The sequence below is a fragment of the Mastomys coucha genome, unplaced genomic scaffold (assembly GCF_008632895.1).
Source record: "Mastomys coucha isolate ucsf_1 unplaced genomic scaffold, UCSF_Mcou_1 pScaffold12, whole genome shotgun sequence".
Taxonomy (NCBI): Eukaryota; Metazoa; Chordata; class Mammalia; order Rodentia; family Muridae; genus Mastomys; species Mastomys coucha.
The window spans coordinates 34,725,568-34,743,801 of NW_022196894.1; the positions used below are offsets into that span (position 1 = coordinate 34,725,568).

Sequence of the window (18,234 nt, forward strand, 5' to 3'; positions counted from 1 at the left end):
GAAGTTAGGTAGAGAGCTGGAAAGAATCTAGGAGGAGTTGGGGAGGGGAAACAAAATATTTAAAAATTTTTTAATAAGATATATATTTTGTCTAAATGTGTAAAGCCCTAGGTTTGATGCCTAGCACACATATAATTTATGCCAGGATTCAGCAGGTGGAAACACAAGGACCAGATAAGGTTATCTTTGGCTACTTGTTAGTTCAAGGCTTGCCTAAGCTATGTGAAGCCTGGCAAACCAAAAACCACAGTAATAGAAATATTTAGATATATTCTTTTGTCTTAGTGTTTCTATTGCTACAATGAAACACCATGACAAAAAAGCAATTTGGGAAGGAAAGGGCTTATTTATTTGGCTTAACTTCCAGGTCATAATTCACCATTAGAGGAAATCAGAACAGGAACTCAAGGAGAGCTAGAACCTGAAAGCAGAAACTGATGCAGAAGACATGGAGGGATGCTGTGTAACTGGCTTGCTCAGCCTGCCTTCTTATAGAACCCAGGACCACTAACTAGTCCAGGGATGGCACAACCCACAATGATCTGGGCCCTCCCTCATTGATCACTAGTTGAGAAAAAGTCCTACAGCTGGATCTCATGAAGACATTTTCTCAACATGAGGCACCTTTCTCTGTGATGACTCTATCTTATGCCGAGTTGACACAAAAAGTGCAACTCACCCCTTGTCGTCAACTTGACATACAAGTCACAATTAAGCCACAACTCTTACTTTCTTGTTCATCCCCAAGATCTAAATAACTGTAAAAGCTCCACAATCTTTACAAATTCAAACACATTAAAATTTCAATTCCTTTAAAATCCAAAGTCTTTTACAGTTCAAACTCTCTTAACTGTGAGCTCCAGTTAAATACTTTCTTCAAGAGGGGGGGAAAATCAAAGCACAGTCACAATCAAATAAAAGCAAAATCAAACTCTAACCATCCAGTGTCTGGAATCCACCCATGCTCTTCTGGACTTGGGTCATTTCTCCTCCAAAGGTCACTTCTCTAGCTCTGACCTCTGTAGCACATAGCTTGTCTTCTAGCTTTAGCTGCCTCCGCTGCTGCTGCTGTTCTTTTGTGATCATCCCATGGTACAGGTATGGCCAAAACACTGGGGTCATCTGCTGCAACTGGGCTGCACTTTCACAATTAGGCTCTCATAAGGCCCAGCCTCAGCTTCTCTGCATAACCCCTTTAGTCCTGGGCTTTCAACTGCTACTGAGCCGTAACTTCAACCAATGGCCTTCCTGGCCTCTCAGAATACCAAGCCTCAGCTGCTTTCCCTGACGCTTCATGTCTTCAAAACCAGTACTACCTGGGTAACTCTTATACAGTACCAAGTCCAGCTGCCAACACAAGATACAACATTGGAACACAGCTTCTCTGTATTCTCAGAAAACACTTCCAGAAGATTTCACCTCAGTGATGCTGACCTCTTCTTAATCCCTGCTAGTAGTGTCTTAGCTCCAAGCTAACAAGCATCAATTGCCCCACTAATGAAAAAGTTTCACTTTAGTAGTTCTGGTATCACAGCTCCAGCAAACCAGAACCTCAGAATTAAATCAAAATAACAACAGCCTATAGAGTCTTTAATTGTAACTCTGAAATTTCACAGGTTATGCCTCCATCTTCTGCACTACTCTCAACATTTTTAGCTTCCAAGCTCCTACAGAATATCCCAATGAGGTTTCAACACTCATTGTGTTTTCTAGTTCCAAAGTTCTTCCACAATCTTCCCCCAAACATGTTCTGGTCTGTCACAGCAATATCCCAGTATGCTGGTACCAACTTGTCTTAGGGTTTATGTTGCTGCAACAAAACACTATGACCAAAAAGCAAGTTGGAGAAGAAAGGGTTTATTTGGCTTACACTTACAGATCATAATCCATCATTTGAAGGAGGTCAGAACAGGAACTCCAGCAGGACAGAAACCTGAAAGCAGGAGCTGATGCAGAGGAAATGGAGAGGTGCTGCTTACTAGCTTGGTTCTCTTGACTTACTCAGCTTACCTTCTTATAGAAGCCAGGACTACCAGCCCAGGGACGGCACCACCTACAATGAGTTTGAGCCTTCCCATCACTAGTTGAGAAAATGCCCTTCAGCTGGATCTCATGGAGGCATTTCCTCAACTGAGGCTCCTTTCTCTGTAGTGACTCTTAGCTTATGTCAAGTTCACAAAACCAGCCAGTTCATCTTTTAAAAAAATCACTCTACTACCATGGTGGGAAAGTGATGTATGCTTAGTAGAAACCAGACTTCAACTGGTAGAGAAGTATAAGCATATTTGCAACTTCAAGTATTTTCAACTTAAAGTAGACTTATTTGGACATAGCTTTATCTGAAGTAGGGGTGGGTCTGCATAGTTAAAAAATTATTATATTCCTTTATTTTATCATAGTCAAATTCCCCTCCTCATGCATACTCAGAGTTGCCTAATACAACCTTGGTGTTACTTAGATTATAGGGAAAAGAATTCTAATAAGAGAACAGAATCAAAGCTCTTCTTTTTCTCTCTCTACTTTACTCCAGGTTCTTAAATTCCTAGCAAAGCGCCGTAAGAAAAAGAAACTCTTTGTCTCTTGGCATGGACTCCAAGAACTCACTGATGCACGCAGAGTTGAACTGAAGCAACAAGTGGATGACTATATCAAAAGACATCCGGTATGTAGGTTTCTGTGCTGAAATAGATGTTATCATAATCCATTGCATGGTCTTTACCACCAAAGTAGTATTTCATACATATATTCACATTGACTGTTGGATGCAAGTTCCATAGACTTAGTAGACTTGAACTCTTCTTACAGTTACAGGATCCATAGCTGTAATTGGTGGTGAATGGGGAACTCAACTTAAAAATTGGTTATTTCCTGTACTCTGCCAACAAAACTTGTGCATTGCTTCTTTTATAATAGTCCTGTACAATCTTGTCTGTTTTGAATCTTTTAATAAGAATATATATTGTCAGTCAATGAGTATTCATTCTTACCTCCATATGCTGAAACACATGCATAAGAACTTATATTCACAAGCCGGGCGGTGGTGGCGCACGCCTTTAGTCCCAGCCCTTGGGAGGCAGAGGCAGGTGGATCTCTGAGTTCGAGGCCAGCCTGGTCTACAGAGTGAGTTCCAGGACAGCCAGAGCTACACAGAGAAACCCTGTCTCAAAAAAAGCAAAAAAAAAAAAAAAAAAGAACTTATATTCACTAGTCTAAACTCCCAAGACATAGTAAGATGTAAAATTTGATGCTCTGCCTCTTTGGCTTTAAAGCTGCAATGCTGCTGACACCTTTCCACAACAGAAACATGCATTACTCTGACTGTGTGTGGGCACAGTGATGCAGAGTAGGTGCTACCTGCCTCTTCCCTCTGAGTCTCTGACCTTACACTTTGCACATGTTTGAAGGACTCAGCCATTCTTGTGACTATAATCAGCCTACTTTTTTCTTTTATTCCCCATGTTTCCACACTTGTCAAATTTTATGGAAAAACTGATAGGTTATACATTTCGATCAGAATTCTTACTTTCCTCATTTGAACCAACCATTCTTAGTATATCAAAGTACTGCTCACATTTTGTTAGGATTATGCTAATGAATTTGTGTCTGAGTTTGTTTCTTCCCTTCCTTCCTCCTTTTCCCTCCTCATACAAATACAAATTTCTACAATCTAAAGTCTAAGCCCAGAAGGGTGAGTCACATTGTTAATCCTGGCACTCAGGAGGCAAATTTTTGTGAGTCCGAGGACAAACTGGCCTACAGAGCAAGGACAGCCAGAACTAAATAGAGAAACCCTTTCCCAAAAAGAAAAAAAACTGTAGGGTGACTATATTAATGGTTTGATATAATAGTTTTAGGTAATCCTACCATGTAACATTTTATTCTTCCAGAGTCTAACCTCCACAAAATGAAAAGCAGAATACAAATGTATCTCTGTCCATACATGATCCTGATAACCATTGGAACAGAGCAATGATATAAAGTAAATTGTATAACAATATTTAGTCCTACTTGTATAAGGTTTTCATCATTGTTTAAATCTTTATAAAATATCACTGACTCTTGTCATATGCACCACATAGTTAATAATACCCTCAGTGTTATGGAGTGTTCAGCCTTTATGACAGCTATCCATTTCTATTGTTGTAGGACTAAAGTAACTATAGATGAATAAATGAAAAGATATGGTAGTATCTCAACTAAACTATTTTTATTGGCTTGTTTGTTTGTTTATTTATTGTCTAGGGGTCAGAAGACAACCTGTAGTCGGTCCTCTCTTTCCACCATGTAGGTTATAAACATCAAACTCAGGTCATTAGGCTTGGCAGCACACAGAGCCTTTACTCACTGAGCCATCTCACCATTGAAAACTATTTTCTAAAATAAGCTTTTGTTTTTAGTTTGGTGCTCTTTGTTTTGAATAGTAGTAATAACTTACATTATAATTATAGTCATTGTAGCATACTAAAAAGTAAAATATATGGAAACAGTAACATAAAAGCCAGAAGAGAAGAAATACATGTATGATTTAAATTCCTGTGTATAAATTAATATGGTATCACTCAGAATTAAATTGGTAAGTTAATGGTACATAATACAAATCCTACAACAATGAATAGAGAGCAAAAACTTACAAAGGAAATCAAAAAACCAAATAAAATATATACTTTAATTAATCAAAAAGAAAATAGAAAAAGGGGGAATGTATAAGAAAGTAATAGGATAATAGGAAAAATCAAGGTAAGAGACTAAAGCAGTATGACTCTAGTTAGAAAAGAAAAAAAAAACAGGTTTTTGGAGTAAAATTAAAACTAAGATCTGGGCAGGAAGGTGACTCAGCAGTTATGAATACCTGCTGCTCTTTAGAGGACCCAGGTTCAGTTCCCAGCACCCACATCAGACGATTACAACCACCTGTAAGTTTAGTATTAAGGATCCAACAACAACCTCTCTTGGACTCTGTGGGCACTGTACACACACGGTGCACATAGAAACAGGTACAGTACATGCACATATATAAAATGACTTAAAAGGAAGGCTTGGCTATATATTAATTCGAAAAGTTTTATTTTTTTAAGTGGAAAAGTAAAGGGAAACAGTACTGTCATAAAGTGTCATTTAGTGAAGAGAACATAAAATTTCTAAAGCTTTATGTACCCAATAGTATACCTTTAAAATATACAAAGCCAGTGTGGATGAGCCTTGTAAGAATGTTAAGCGAAATATGCTAGATATAAAGAATAAATAGCATGCTGTTCCACTTGTCCAAGTTGGATAGAGTCATCAACTGATAGAAACAGAAAACAGAGTCATGGTTCCAGGAGCTAAGTACACATAATTTCTAGAGGTTCATATAATTAGTACAATAGAAGAAAAGCTGAATTTCAATCCAAATTCCATATTGTGTACAAAATTTAACTCAAAATGTATCAAATCTAATAAAATGCATAACCTAAAACTATAAAACTTCTAGAAGAAAATATGGTAGAATATTATGACATTGAATTAGTTAGTGATTTTTCAAATTACCCAGAAGCCAAACAAAGAAAATAGATTGACTTCAAAATTTAAAATGTGCTCTTCAGAACTCTTAAGATAAAGAAAATAGAAATCAGAGTTAGGAAAATGTCTTGCTATTTATTTTTCTACATACTAATATATACAAAGAATTTTTAAAACTGAACAGTAAGAAAACACATGTTGTATTTTTTAAATGGCCTAAAGACTTGAAAAGACAGTTCTTCCAAAGAAAATAAACACATGATAAGGCATATCACACCACCCATTAGAGAACATAATTAAAACCACAGTAAGGTGATCCACAACCATTAGAATGACTAGATTTTTAAAGATTGAAACACTGAGTGTTGGCAATCAAATAGAAGATATATGATTGATCAGAGTCTCATAAGAATGTAAAAGTAATTTGGTAGTTTATTAAACATATATATTATCAGGATGGGGATATCTCAGAGCTTAAGAGTGCTTACTCCCCTTTCAGTGGACCTGAGTTACAAGTCCCAACATCCATGTTGAGTAGCTCACAAGCACCAGGAACTCCAATTCCAGCAGAATTGACACACAGGTTTGGCCTCCACAGGCACCCACATGCTTGTGAATATATGTGCACACATGCACACACACACACACACACACACACACACACACACAAGTAGGAATAAATCTTTAAAAGTATATTAAATACTAGTGTATACAGGACCCTGCACCTATTCAGCACTGCAAAAGTAAAACTACAAAACCTAAAAGATACTGTTTTAATAATCGTTAATTATCCAGACACATGAGGTACATTTACCTTGTTGTGTAGCTTTAATCACCTAGACTTTTTTTCCCACTTTTGATTAAACAAAATACCTATTCCCCTTGGCTCCTGACAACTACCAGTATGCATCTGAATCTGACTAAGTATTTAATATGAAGTCATATCCTTTGTACACAATTTATTTCACGTAGTATAATGTCTTTAAGATTTATTCAGGCTGTAGATTGTGTCTAAATGTTTTTTTCTTAAGATGGGAATGAAATTCCACTAGGCATATTCCACAGGCAGAGACAGGTAGATATCTGAGTTTGAGGCCTAGCTGAGATGTGTAGTAAGACACTATCTAAAAAAATAATATTTTGGATTACAACCCATTGTTGATGTGTTGCATATTTTATTACTTCAACGGTAGCATTCAAGGATTTTATTTCTGTTTGGTTTTTGTTGTTTGTTTGTTTTGGATGGGGATGTATTTTAAAGTTTGCCTTGGTTTGTCTCATGAAGTCCAAACTGGTGTAGAGCTCATTCTGTAAGCTTTGAGGGTAACCTTAAACTTCTGCTCCTCCTGCCTTCACCTCTCAAGTGCTGCGATTACAGACATGCACTGCTATACTGTACAGTGTTACATCATGTTGGAGATTAAACCCAGGGACTCTCTGCATGTGAGGCAAGCACTCCTGATGGAGCTGTCTTCAGCCAGTGTATGTTTTAGATATACCTAGTAAATATGACTTGTTAGCTCATTGACTGGTAGACTGTTTTACATTTGCATTTCTTTTATGATCAGATGTTTGCAGTGTATTTCCATGTATTTATTTACCATTTGCAGAAACATATATTCAAGACTTTTGCCCATTTTCAAATCACATTGCATTTTTGTTGATGAGCTGAGTGATTCTCTGTATTCTGTTATCTGATAAATGATTTTATTTCATTCTGTGGCTTGCCCTTTAACTGTGTCCTTTAATACACAAAAAAACCTTTAGTTTTATGAATTTCAGTTGCCTTTTGTTACACACTTTTAGCTCTTATTTTTAGTTTTTCGACCTCTTCTTTCGCAGGCACTCAAATCCCTTTAGTCAAATGGTATAGTTCTTCCATATACGCTCTGCCTATCCTTGGGTATACTCTACCTCTGGGTTATGTACTTCCTTTAATCAAAGTAAAGACATTGTAAATTGATGTTTGAGTGTATGTTTTAGAAGTTTGTTTATGTAGGAATTTAGTGTATAGGCAGTGTTTTCTAATGCTTTGGTTCTTCAGTTGAATATGAGTGCAGATGTCATACATATGGAAGGATGAGTGTAAGTGTAGTGAATACCCCAGTTTTTCATTCTTTACTATGCTTTGATAAGGTCCGTGGCTGAAATGTAAGCTATCAATTGGGGTACATTAGTATTTGAGAAAGCTGTGGTGTCAGAAATTTTATCAGCTTTAAGGCTAAGATTATTTCATTTTTATCCAAATTGTCCCTAACATCACCCTTAAATTATTTGAGTAGTCTAAATGATAGGGTCTTTTAGCTGATTTTTGTCTCATTTTGTGAAACCAGAACCAGTTATAGCATTATGGTAAAGGGTGCATTTGGAGTAGGAATGGGATAAGAAATAACAATATTTCAAATGAAGTCCAAAACAAAGGGAGTTGGCTTCTCTCCTCTTCTAGACTGGTAACTTTACTAAACCATTTATACTTTAATTATGGTCTCCTAATCTCAGGGTCTCATTTCTTACCATGTCTTTAAAGAAATGATGTTTGGAAGCATACCAAAACAAAAAACAAAACAAAACCATGGCGGCCTAGAGAGATAGCTCAGTGCTTTAGAATACTTGTTCTTGCAGAGGTTCTAGATTCAGTTCCTAACCCTAACGAAGTAACTCACAACTGTCTTTAACTTCAGTTCCAAGGGATCTGAAACCCTGTTCTAGCCCCTTCTGCGGGCATAAGACACAGGTGCTGCACATTTATACATGCAGGCAAAACTCATACATACAAAATAAAATCTAGAAATTTTTAAAAAGTAACTTGCCCGTCTATATCATTATATAAAGTTAGAGTATGGGAAGTTGTTATTGTTTAAATTCTGCTTGGTTGGTTTGATGGATTCTTTTTTGTTCCTGTTGTGAGGTTGTTTGCATGCTTGTTCATTTCTCGTTTAGGTTTTTTGAGAAACAGTGTCACTATATAGCCCAGATTGATCCTGATCTTAAGATTGTCCTGCTTCTGCTCCTGTGTTGAGATTACAGGCATGAATACAACTAAAGCTATTTTTAAAGATAACTTAATACTTGCACTAGTGTACAAATTGATAAGAGCTATAAGATTCTATTGATAAAATGGGAGATTGCTAAAAATCCTGGTGGGTAAGTAAAGCATATTTTGATACATAATGTCTTTACAAGTTTTCTGTCCTGTGTTTTCAGGGCTCTCAGATGTCAGATGTGGCCAGCAGAGAGCTCCATGCACAAGCACAAGAACGACTTCAACACTATTTTATGGGAAGAGCCATAGAAGAGCGAGCCCAGCAACACAGAGAAGCTTTGATGGCTCAGATCAGCACCAATATTGAACAGTTGATGAGTATGCTCCACATCCATCTTTGTTTCATAAATGGAATACCTCTTGCAAGAGATGTGGCACCCAAAACCTTTAGAAGAAAAGTGCCACAAATAGTCTTTATTCTAGTCCTCAGGAAATCTTACATCATCCCAGTTTTCAACTCTATGCCTTCTGTTTGTGTTTGTTATAAATTTAAATATTTCAACTCCATCAAAATTACTAATTTCAAAGATGTAGTGCTCTTCTAGACACAATCTGCCCAAAACTTTTTAATTTTTTTTTTTGTATTTTAGAATTAGGTAGTGACAGTAGTTTCAGTACAATGAACTTGTCAAAAATAACTATTGATAACGTTTTTACTGAAATTTCTCTCTTTAAGCTATCTAACACAATTTATCGTTTTTCTTTTAAGTTTGGAAGTTGCCAGGGATTGGGGGGTTGTTGCTGTCACCCACATCTGTAACTTTTCACTAGAACACCTACTTTCATAGTTGGCAGTGACAGCATACTGAGAGTTAGAGCCCTGTCCTGTCCGACTATAGCTAAGCTCCAGCTCTGCTGTTTCCAAGGGGCTGCTCGCCTGGCATACTTCCACTAACCCATTTACTTTCTGTTTGCTGCAGAGGCACCAAGTCTGAAGGAGGCAGAAGGAAAGGAACCTGAGCAATTCCTAAGTAGATCTCGGCCTGTGGCAGCCAAGGCCAAGCAGGCCCATCTTACCACCCTGAAGCACATACAAGCACCTTGGTGGAAGCAGCTTGGAGAAGAACCAGGGGATGAGATTGATGTTCCAAAGGATGAGCTTAGTATAGATTTAGGAACTTTATTTATCGGTGGAACCAAACCTCCCTAGAGAGTTACTGTGAAAGCTGGCAATCTTGCTTTTTAAGAGATTGTTAGTTTTGCCTCTGGCATGCAGGATGACTAGGGCTATGCCAGTGGCTTTCCAGCGCATTATCTTCATGCAACACTTGGAAGCAAAAAGCAAAGCATTGCCTACCTCACTCTCAGTTCTTTCCCCGTCTCTATACCCTGTCTCTACTCACAAAAAAATTTGTGGGCTTTAATTGTGGGACAGAACTCAATGTGAAATTTTATTGTTAATATGAATTTTCTTTCATTTCTGTTTTCTAACTAAAAGTTGTTTTGGTTTTGTTTTTAAATAAATAGTGTTTCTGGAAAAGTTGAAGGATTACTTCAATGTTTTATATTTGTTATTCAGAATTTCCTTTATTAATATTGTCACATATACATATATATATATATATTTTTTTTTTTTTCTTTTTTTGAGATGGGTTCTCTGTCCTAGAACTCTTGGCTCTGCCTCCCAGGTGCTGGGATTAAAAGTGTGTGCCACTACTGCTTTTATGGTTTTGACCTTGACAAAGTTTAGAGAAGTAACTGGTCAATTAAATAGCATTACATTAAGAAAGACAGGAGAAAAAAAAAAACAAAGAAAGACAGGAGAAGAGACAGAAACAGTAGTTTATAGCTCATATATTATAGTAAAAAAAATTTTTTTTTTTTAAAGTCTCACTATATAGCTCTGGCTGGCCTGGAATTACTAGACTTCGCAGTTCTACTTTCTGCTTCCTCTTAGTGCTGTGATTAGAGGCATGTACCATTATACCTGGCCATTGCTTTATTTCCTTTTTAAAATGGTGAAATGGAAAATATGCTCAATTACCACTTGTTTGTGAGTGTTTGTGTGTGTATGTCTATGTGGGTATGTGGGGGTATTTACTCAAAATATCAAAAGGGGTGTCTGAGCTTGAGTTACTGGTAACTATGAGGCACCAGATATTGGTACTGGGAACCCAACGGGTCCTCTGTTAGAGCAAGTGCTCTTAACTACTGACATCTTTCCAGCCCCCACACACTATTTTTTCAATTAAAAAAAAAAAAAGCCTTTAATTGGCCACTTCTTTTTCTAGCTTGTAAGTGATGTATTGGTATATATTATACTTGAGGTATATATGATACACTTTTTCATATACATATGATAGCTACATGCAACTTATACTTGACAAATGTTTGAATAAATGTTAAGTTGAAAATATTTTATCTGGAAGACACATTGGTGAGAGGCCAAACTTGCTCCATCTTGGAATCTGCCTCCATCTTAAAAAAAGCCAGAGAACCCAGGCTGCACCCAAGTGCCAGGAAGGACCCCACAGCTTGTCCTTGGCCAGTTACTCCCTAGCAACTTCCTAGCAACAGTTAATCAAAGATTAAGTCTGATTGTTTCAGATGGACTTTCAGACCTGTTAGTGATTATACACGATCTTGCTTCAGAGCACCTACCTGTTGGCTTACAATAGACAATTAGATGCTTACCAGGCTGGACCCTCCCTCACTTTCATTTCATATAAAACCTTGTCCCAATGAGAGTTCAGGGCTGCTTCACCAAACCGTCCTGTGGGCTGGTGGTGAGTAAGCCTAAACTCGAGTTTGTAATAAAGAGATCCTAATGTGATTACATCAGAAATGGCTCCTTGGTGGTCTTTTGGGGTTCACAAATGCTTCGTGGCACAACACTGGAAAGTCTTGGGATGTCTATATTTGGTGTAGCAGAAGATGAAGGAAGGCCTTGAGAGGGAATTGGGTAACAGTAAATCAGAAGAGTGAGACCATTTCTTTTGTTACATGTTTTAATTCTTTGACAGTTCATACATGTATGCAATGCATTTTGATTATAAACACTTATTTCCTCACAGTCCCTCTAGAAAAGTCTCTTAGCACCCCTACCCCCACTTTTATGTCACTAAAAAAATAGCAATACATTGAGTTTAGTTAGGGTTGCTTTCATGTGAGGGATTATTTACTGAATCATGTGAAATTTACTAGTAGTGACATCATTGAAAAAGAATGACTCCCCTTCTCAACAGGCATTTAACTGCCAGTAGCTGCTTAGGAAAAGGGCCTCATGTACCCCATCTCCATCTGTGCTGGAATACTGACAAGCATCTTGTACCAACTTACACAAATTTCCACCACTACTGGTTAATTCATGAGTGCAACAGCCATGCCATGTCCAGAGTACAGCATTTCAAAGCACTCCTCCCCGTCCTCCAGTTTTTAAGTTCTTTCTGCTTCTTGATAAGCCATAGAGGTGGGAAGTAATACAGATGTTATTCTCAAGGCTGAGTACTTGACAAACCCTTATTCTCCATCCTTTTGACTATTTACAAATTTCTGCATTTACCTTTGCTCATTGCAAGAAGAAGCATCACTAATTAGTGGGCATACACATATTTAGAAGGCAATGTGAAAACATGTTCACTCAGCAAGACATGTGCTTCCTAGTGTCTGATCTTCCCAGCCAAAGGCTTTTGACCAGATTTACATACAGTACCAGACATTCCCTTTTCTAGAGCATGCCTGAAATCCAACCAGAAAGGGGTTGGTAACCCCCAAAGCAGTCATGCCATTATTGTATGTCAAGCCAGTACTGTAGAATGCAGGGTCCATTCTGGGCTAAGACCAATGATAACTTTTCTCTCCCAGCAGCCAAACTTTCTAGCACTATGAGGGCTAGCCGGTTTCTAAGTTAGTCTTAGTTCAATTCCTCTATGTCCTGTAATGAGTGTGTATGGTCTACAATACAGTTTTACTATCTAGTTCTGGTGAACTGCAAGAGCAATTGCAGTAGCTTATATTTTTTGGGTTTCTGGGCACTTCTTGGCTAATAACTCATAGAGATATCCCATACCCAGTGTTTTGTTGAATACCCATGGATATGAGAACAGCATTATGCAGCCATGCAAAGTAGCTCTGTTGGAACTCCATTTTAGAAAATCATTATATTTTAAAATTAGCTTACAAAGTAGTGGGTTTCCATAAGGCTTCCCATAAATCCTTAGTTTGGGTTAGCTGTGCCCTACCCTTTCTTATCATCTCTATTCCCATATCCTTTTCCACTTAGACTTTTCAGCCTTATTTCGGCCATCTCTAACTCTGGATCTAAAGCCTTTTCATCTCCAGTATTCCTTCTCTACTTCAATAATACAAATGTGCTGCAAGATAGCACACTTTGTGCCCTCAACTTTTCCTCCCTATACTTTTAGTTGGGAAAATGTTCGTTCTTTTTTTAAAATAATTATCTAATTATCATTGTATGGGTATGATGTGTCTATATGACTTCCATAGCACACATGGAGGTCAAATGACAACTTCTGTTTGTTTCTTTTCTTTCACCTTCACATAGATTCCAGGAATCAAGCTTGAGTCATGACATTTGTATGGCAAGAGGTTTACCTATGAAACCATCTCATGGGCCCATATCATGATGAATCTCCCAAGGACCTGAGTGGTGCAAACTTCTGAGGTTTTAGAATCATATCTAAATATCTTTGCATAAAATGCAATTTCATATAGGCAACATGCTCCTTGCCTATCAGTTCATATCACCATCTCCAAATATCCACAAATGATGCTGCCTGTACCACCCCTCCCCCAACCACTGATCTTCACTGTTGTTTTCTGTGTTAATTCCTAACTATTTGCTTTTGAAAGAGACACATGATGACTCACTCAGCAGCCTTGGCTGACCTTGAATCACCATGTATAGACCAAACTGGGTTCAAACTCAAGAGAGCTGCCTGTCTCTTTGACTCCCAAGTGTTGGGATTAAAGGCTTGTTGGGATTAATGTGCATCACACACACCTAGAGAATTCATGAATTACCTTTTACTATCTTGACCTCTCAGAGCCAATGTGCTGCAGTTGAATTGCAGTTCAAACCATCTCTAGTCCATTGATTTTTGAAGGAGCTTCAGCTCACCTCAACTCTAACCTCTCCACATTTCCTCCGTTTCCCTTGTGTTCACTGCAATTTTCTGTGAATGACCAGTCTAGACCTACGGAAGAGAAGGTGGAGCCATACCTACTAGATATTTTCTAAATTCTTCAGTAAAGAGATATACTTATCCTAAATCTGAAACATTCATTCTAAGGCTAAATGTAGGTAAGTATACAGAGTACAGAGAGATAACGTTTCCTTCATATCCCAGCTCTGTGCCTCCCTCCAAAACTGTGTATAAATCAGTCTTTTGAAGTTGATGGCATCCCAAATTGAAGATAATCATACATTTCTTACTGATTCAAAGGACATACTATTCTGGGACTTGGAGATAAAACTGAGATCAAAAGAGACAAGTCTCGGGATTTCTTATAACTAATAAACTAGTTATGAGACAATAAGATAAATCAAATAGTTATGTTAGGTGGCAAAAGATATAATAAATATAAGATACACAATTTTAAATGAGCAGCTAGAAGATGCCTTACTATGCTATTTGGAAAAGGTTATATTCATTAGGATGAGACTGCAAATCTAGTGGGTTAAAAGCTTGAAGTAAAATGAGATTCAATAAATTTATGTTAACATTCTTTTGAAGAATGTCGGAATCATTAGGAGTTGGCTGGGTTTCTGCTCCCCCATCTCTCCCCTTTAGGGTGAAGGAGCACTTGAGTGCTTTCTATCTCTTGTTGGAGTTCCTTACTGACTCCTCACAGAGCCTGAGCCCTTAAATCTCAGTTTGTTTATCCCAGCTGAAGCGTCACTTCCTTAGGGGAACTTCTCAACTCTTCACTACTGTCTCTTACCCTCACATCCTGAGTGATGCCCTGTGATGTCAGGTTGTAGTCGGAGTTCCGTTACTAAATTGCGGTTTGTCTTTGGCTAGTCTCGTGTTTTCTTCTTTCCCCCGCCCCCATAGGAAGGACCAAGTTGCAGGCTCTGCTCCGGGTTGGTTCTCACACAATCCCAAATATTAGCAGCTGGTGCCCCTAGTCCAAAGTCTTCTCAGAAGCCGAAGCCATAGTCCTTACCAGGAACAGCGCAAGACGGGAAAGTAGGGTAAACCGGAACTTCCAACCCGTACAGCAAACACCTGATCTTTGCCGAATGCCCACCCCTTTTGGTGTTGTCAGGCCTTCTTGGATCTCCTTCCGGGTCACACCCCACCATAGGATTCCGCCCCGCACGTCCTTCTTAGAATCCATTGGCCCCGTCTTTGAGGAAGTGGAAGGCTTTAGGGCACTGGTTGGTTTCTGTCATTGTGACGCAGTTAGTTACAAACAAGGCGTGCCCGATCCCCATGGCAACGCCCTGTGCGCCGCTCCGATAGGTCGACGCCTTAACCCAGCCTTCCGTCTCCCAGCGAGTGGCTGACTCCCAGGGGCGCGTCGACGGTGGCGCCGTGCTTGGGTTACCCCAGCTGACGTGGCTTACCTTGGGCGGGGGGCGTCCGGAGTTGTCTGGGACGGCCACCTGCAGGTGAGTGGGAGCAGCAGGCTCCGCGGGGAGCTCCGCAACGGCCCTGCCGCGGGCCACGGGGTACGGGACGCGGCGCTCAGCCGGCCGCCCCGCCCCTCACCTCCGGGCTCCGCCACCGTCACCTGCCCGCCCTGGGTGGTCGCCCGGTGCCGGCTGCCGTACTCGACCCGGCCAGGGGACGCAGACACCCGGTCAGGCTGCAGGCAGGGTCGTTCCTCCTCGAGGAGTCCTGGAGGCGGGCGAGCTGGTCAGCTCTGCGTGCACGGCCCTGTGTCCGAGCGGCCTGGGCACGGAGCCGGGGACTCTGGAGGCAAACTGCCCCAGCCCTGTGCTCGCTCCGGCCCCGAACAAACTTAGTGTTCCGCTGTCGCCTTTACCGCGGTCGGAGGCCCACGAGTGATCCTGCTAAGGGATTGGGAAGATGAGAGAGAGATGATCCAGGAGGAAGGGAACCTCGAAAGGAGTTCTGGAGGAAAATAAAATAAAATACACAAATAAACAAAAAAACGCAAAACAAACCTTGATTTGGCCGTGTGGCGTGGGTTTGTTGATACGCAGCAGGAATGTGAACAGGAGGGCGAGCCCCAGGGAGGTTGAAGGAAGTATTTGCCTGGTTTATTTAAAACCCCGCAGTTGGTCTGTGGGGTGAGGACATTTTTGAGAGTGGCACAGATATTTAAAATCGTGGATAAACACGTTGACTTTTGGAGATAGTTGGAAGCTCTCCAAGCACTTAAAAGGGACGGATTTCCAGATTTGAGCAAGACGGACTGTGGAAGAGTTTATAACAAAGTGTGGAGGCCTTTCTAGAAACAAGAGTTAATATGGTTTGGATGATCGGGATGACCGTAAAGGGTTAGATTCAGGAAATGTTCTGTTAGAAAAATGAGACGACTTGGAGTAGTCACGGGGGAAAAAAATGAAGACAACTCAAAAATTTCAGAGGTTAAAAGGATAGCCAAGTGGCAGGTCTCTTGCTTCTAGGAGGCCCTGGCGTGAGGCAGGGTGTGTTGATTACACTGCTTTTAGTTCCTTGATCCTGGCACTACCGTTTGATGCTTTCATCTTCGCTGTGGTTGCATTTGTTTGACTACAGAAATACTTTCTGAACATTTTTAATTGCGTATGCTATAGGTAAAACATCTTGAACGTATTCCTAAGTATATTGATTAAGTAGATTTTATGTTAATTTGGATAGTATCACAATACCTCTGAAAATACACCACAGATTATAAAATATACAAAAATGCAAGAGAATTAAATGAAAAATAAAACAGTCTGGCCCACAAGGCTCACAACAGAATTTGAAGATCACATTAAAAGCGCCTCTTGGTTTCTGAAGATGATTGCCAACATTTCTGAGGATTCCCACGATTTTTTTTTGGGTGGGGGGGTGAGGTGGGGTAGGGTTTCCATTCTACTGTAATATAGTCCTTCCTAAAAGTAATCATCTTTAGAAGATTTTCCTTTTAACTTTATTTTTCCTGACACCCCAATCCATTTGGATTAAAGAGATGTTGATATGCTTATTTATAAAATATATCATTAACTTTGCTTGGTTACCTACTAGAAATAAATTATTTGTGACACATCGATGCTTATTACATACTGTCTGTTAGTAACAACCCAGTCTGGGCTGCATAAAATCCCCTTACCCCTTTCAGGGCTGGGACTCAAATTCAGAGCCTTGTGCATGTGAGGTAAACACTGTTGCCAAGCTACATTCCCAGCCTTAATGAAGAATACTTTCTGAAATAATGAAGGAAATGAGAAATCCTCTTTCTTATTTTAGGTATTTTAGGGTCAATTATTTGTGGTTTTGCTTTTTTTGTTTTTATTTTTGTTTTCAATAGTTCCAGATATCCCTGGCTGTCCTAGAACTGGCTCTGTAGACCAGACTGGCCTCAAACTCACAGAGATATCCGTGCCTCTGCCTCCCAAGTGCTGGGATTAAAGACATGAGTTGCCTCTGCCAGGCTCAGTTTTATGTTCTCTTGATCAAAGGAAATTCAAAATCAAAGGGTGTAATGCAAAGCACAATTCTATCTACTTACCTCTGTCTCCATTTCCCACTCCAGAAATTCTGTAAATAGTTTGTCCCTAAGACATTCTGACTGCCAGTAGTACATAGTTCCCTCTCATGGGAGTCATAATACATCTTTTTGCCACATAATATTACACAGCAGCTCTGAGCTGAACATCTGAATCATGAAGGGCTCAAAATAAAGTATTATGAGTACTTATATGCTAACAGTCGAAAGTCCTGATTTCAGTTCTCTGCAACACCTTAGCTCACAACCATCCATAATGGGATCTGATGCCCTCTTCTGGCATGCAGGTGTACATGCAAAGAGAACATTCATATACATAAATTAAATTTAAAAAAATTCAATGCCATGAAGATTCATGCACAAATTTTTTTTAAAGATTTATTACTATATGTAAGTACACTGTAGCTGTCCTCAGCCGCATCAGAAGAGGGCGTCAGATCTCATTACTGATGGTTGTGAGCCACCATGTGGTTGCTGGGATTTGAACTCAGAACCTTCAGAAGAGCAGTCAGTGCTCTTACCCGCTGAGCCATCTCTCCAGTCCCCATATACAAGTTATTAAAAATACTATGTAAAATTGCTGTCAGTCTCTTTGTAAAAAATATATGGGCTATAAATGATTTTTTTTGTGTGTTTCACCGTAGTTCGTGTTCCCAACATAGCTCCTTTTCATGTGTATAAATACTCCAAAATCCAAAGTATTTCAAAATCTGAAACCAAGAATTCTGACATAGTGCATTCAATCAATATTGAACATTTTCCAGTAAACATGAGAATAAAACACTACCCCACACTTGCAGGCAGCTATACAGCTATCCCTTATAGAAATTAAAAAGGAAATACAGTTCACAGTCCTCCCTGATGGGCATTTAGGTTGTTTGCAGTCCTGAACAGGTAAACACTGCTGTGAGAGCATCTCTGTTTCCATGTGTGCTTGTGTTTGTGTGAGCCTGTATGTGGAAAAATAAGTTACTTTGGGGTATACTGCTGTGAATTGTTACTTTAGCTTATATACTAAGAAAAATAAGGTCACACACACGTGGTACCCCCCCACACACACGTGG

The 18,234-nt window shown here is 39.4% G+C and overlaps 3 protein-coding genes across 9 annotated transcripts in view; 2 read left to right on the plus strand and 1 right to left on the minus strand.

Moving 5' to 3' along the window:
- Iqcb1 (IQ motif containing B1) overlaps positions 1 to 10,028 on the plus strand; it is a 44,818-nt gene extending 34,790 nt beyond the window's left edge. For both annotated transcript variants that reach the window (XM_031363816.1, XM_031363815.1), the window contains exons 13-15: positions 2,531 to 2,662; positions 8,704 to 8,860; positions 9,463 to 10,028. In XM_031363816.1, the coding sequence (XP_031219676.1) occupies positions 2,531 to 2,662; positions 8,704 to 8,860; positions 9,463 to 9,692 (519 nt within the window). In that variant the 3' untranslated portion in view covers positions 9,693 to 10,028. The remainder of the gene's footprint in view (positions 1 to 2,530; positions 2,663 to 8,703; positions 8,861 to 9,462) is intronic.
- Eaf2 (ELL associated factor 2) overlaps positions 1 to 15,026 on the minus strand; it is an 84,120-nt gene extending 69,094 nt beyond the window's left edge. The window contains exon 1 of the mRNA XM_031363819.1: positions 14,447 to 15,026. The gene's annotated coding sequence lies outside the window, so the exon portion shown is untranslated. The remainder of the gene's footprint in view (positions 1 to 14,446) is intronic.
- Positions 14,995 to 18,234, plus strand: part of Golgb1 (golgin B1) — a 60,099-nt gene continuing 56,859 nt past the window's right edge. For 5 of the 6 annotated variants that reach the window (XM_031363808.1, XM_031363810.1, XM_031363811.1 and 2 more), the window contains exon 1: positions 14,995 to 15,119. The gene's annotated coding sequence lies outside the window, so the exon portion shown is untranslated. The remainder of the gene's footprint in view (positions 15,120 to 18,234) is intronic. The other variant, XM_031363809.1, reaches the window with a different exon arrangement.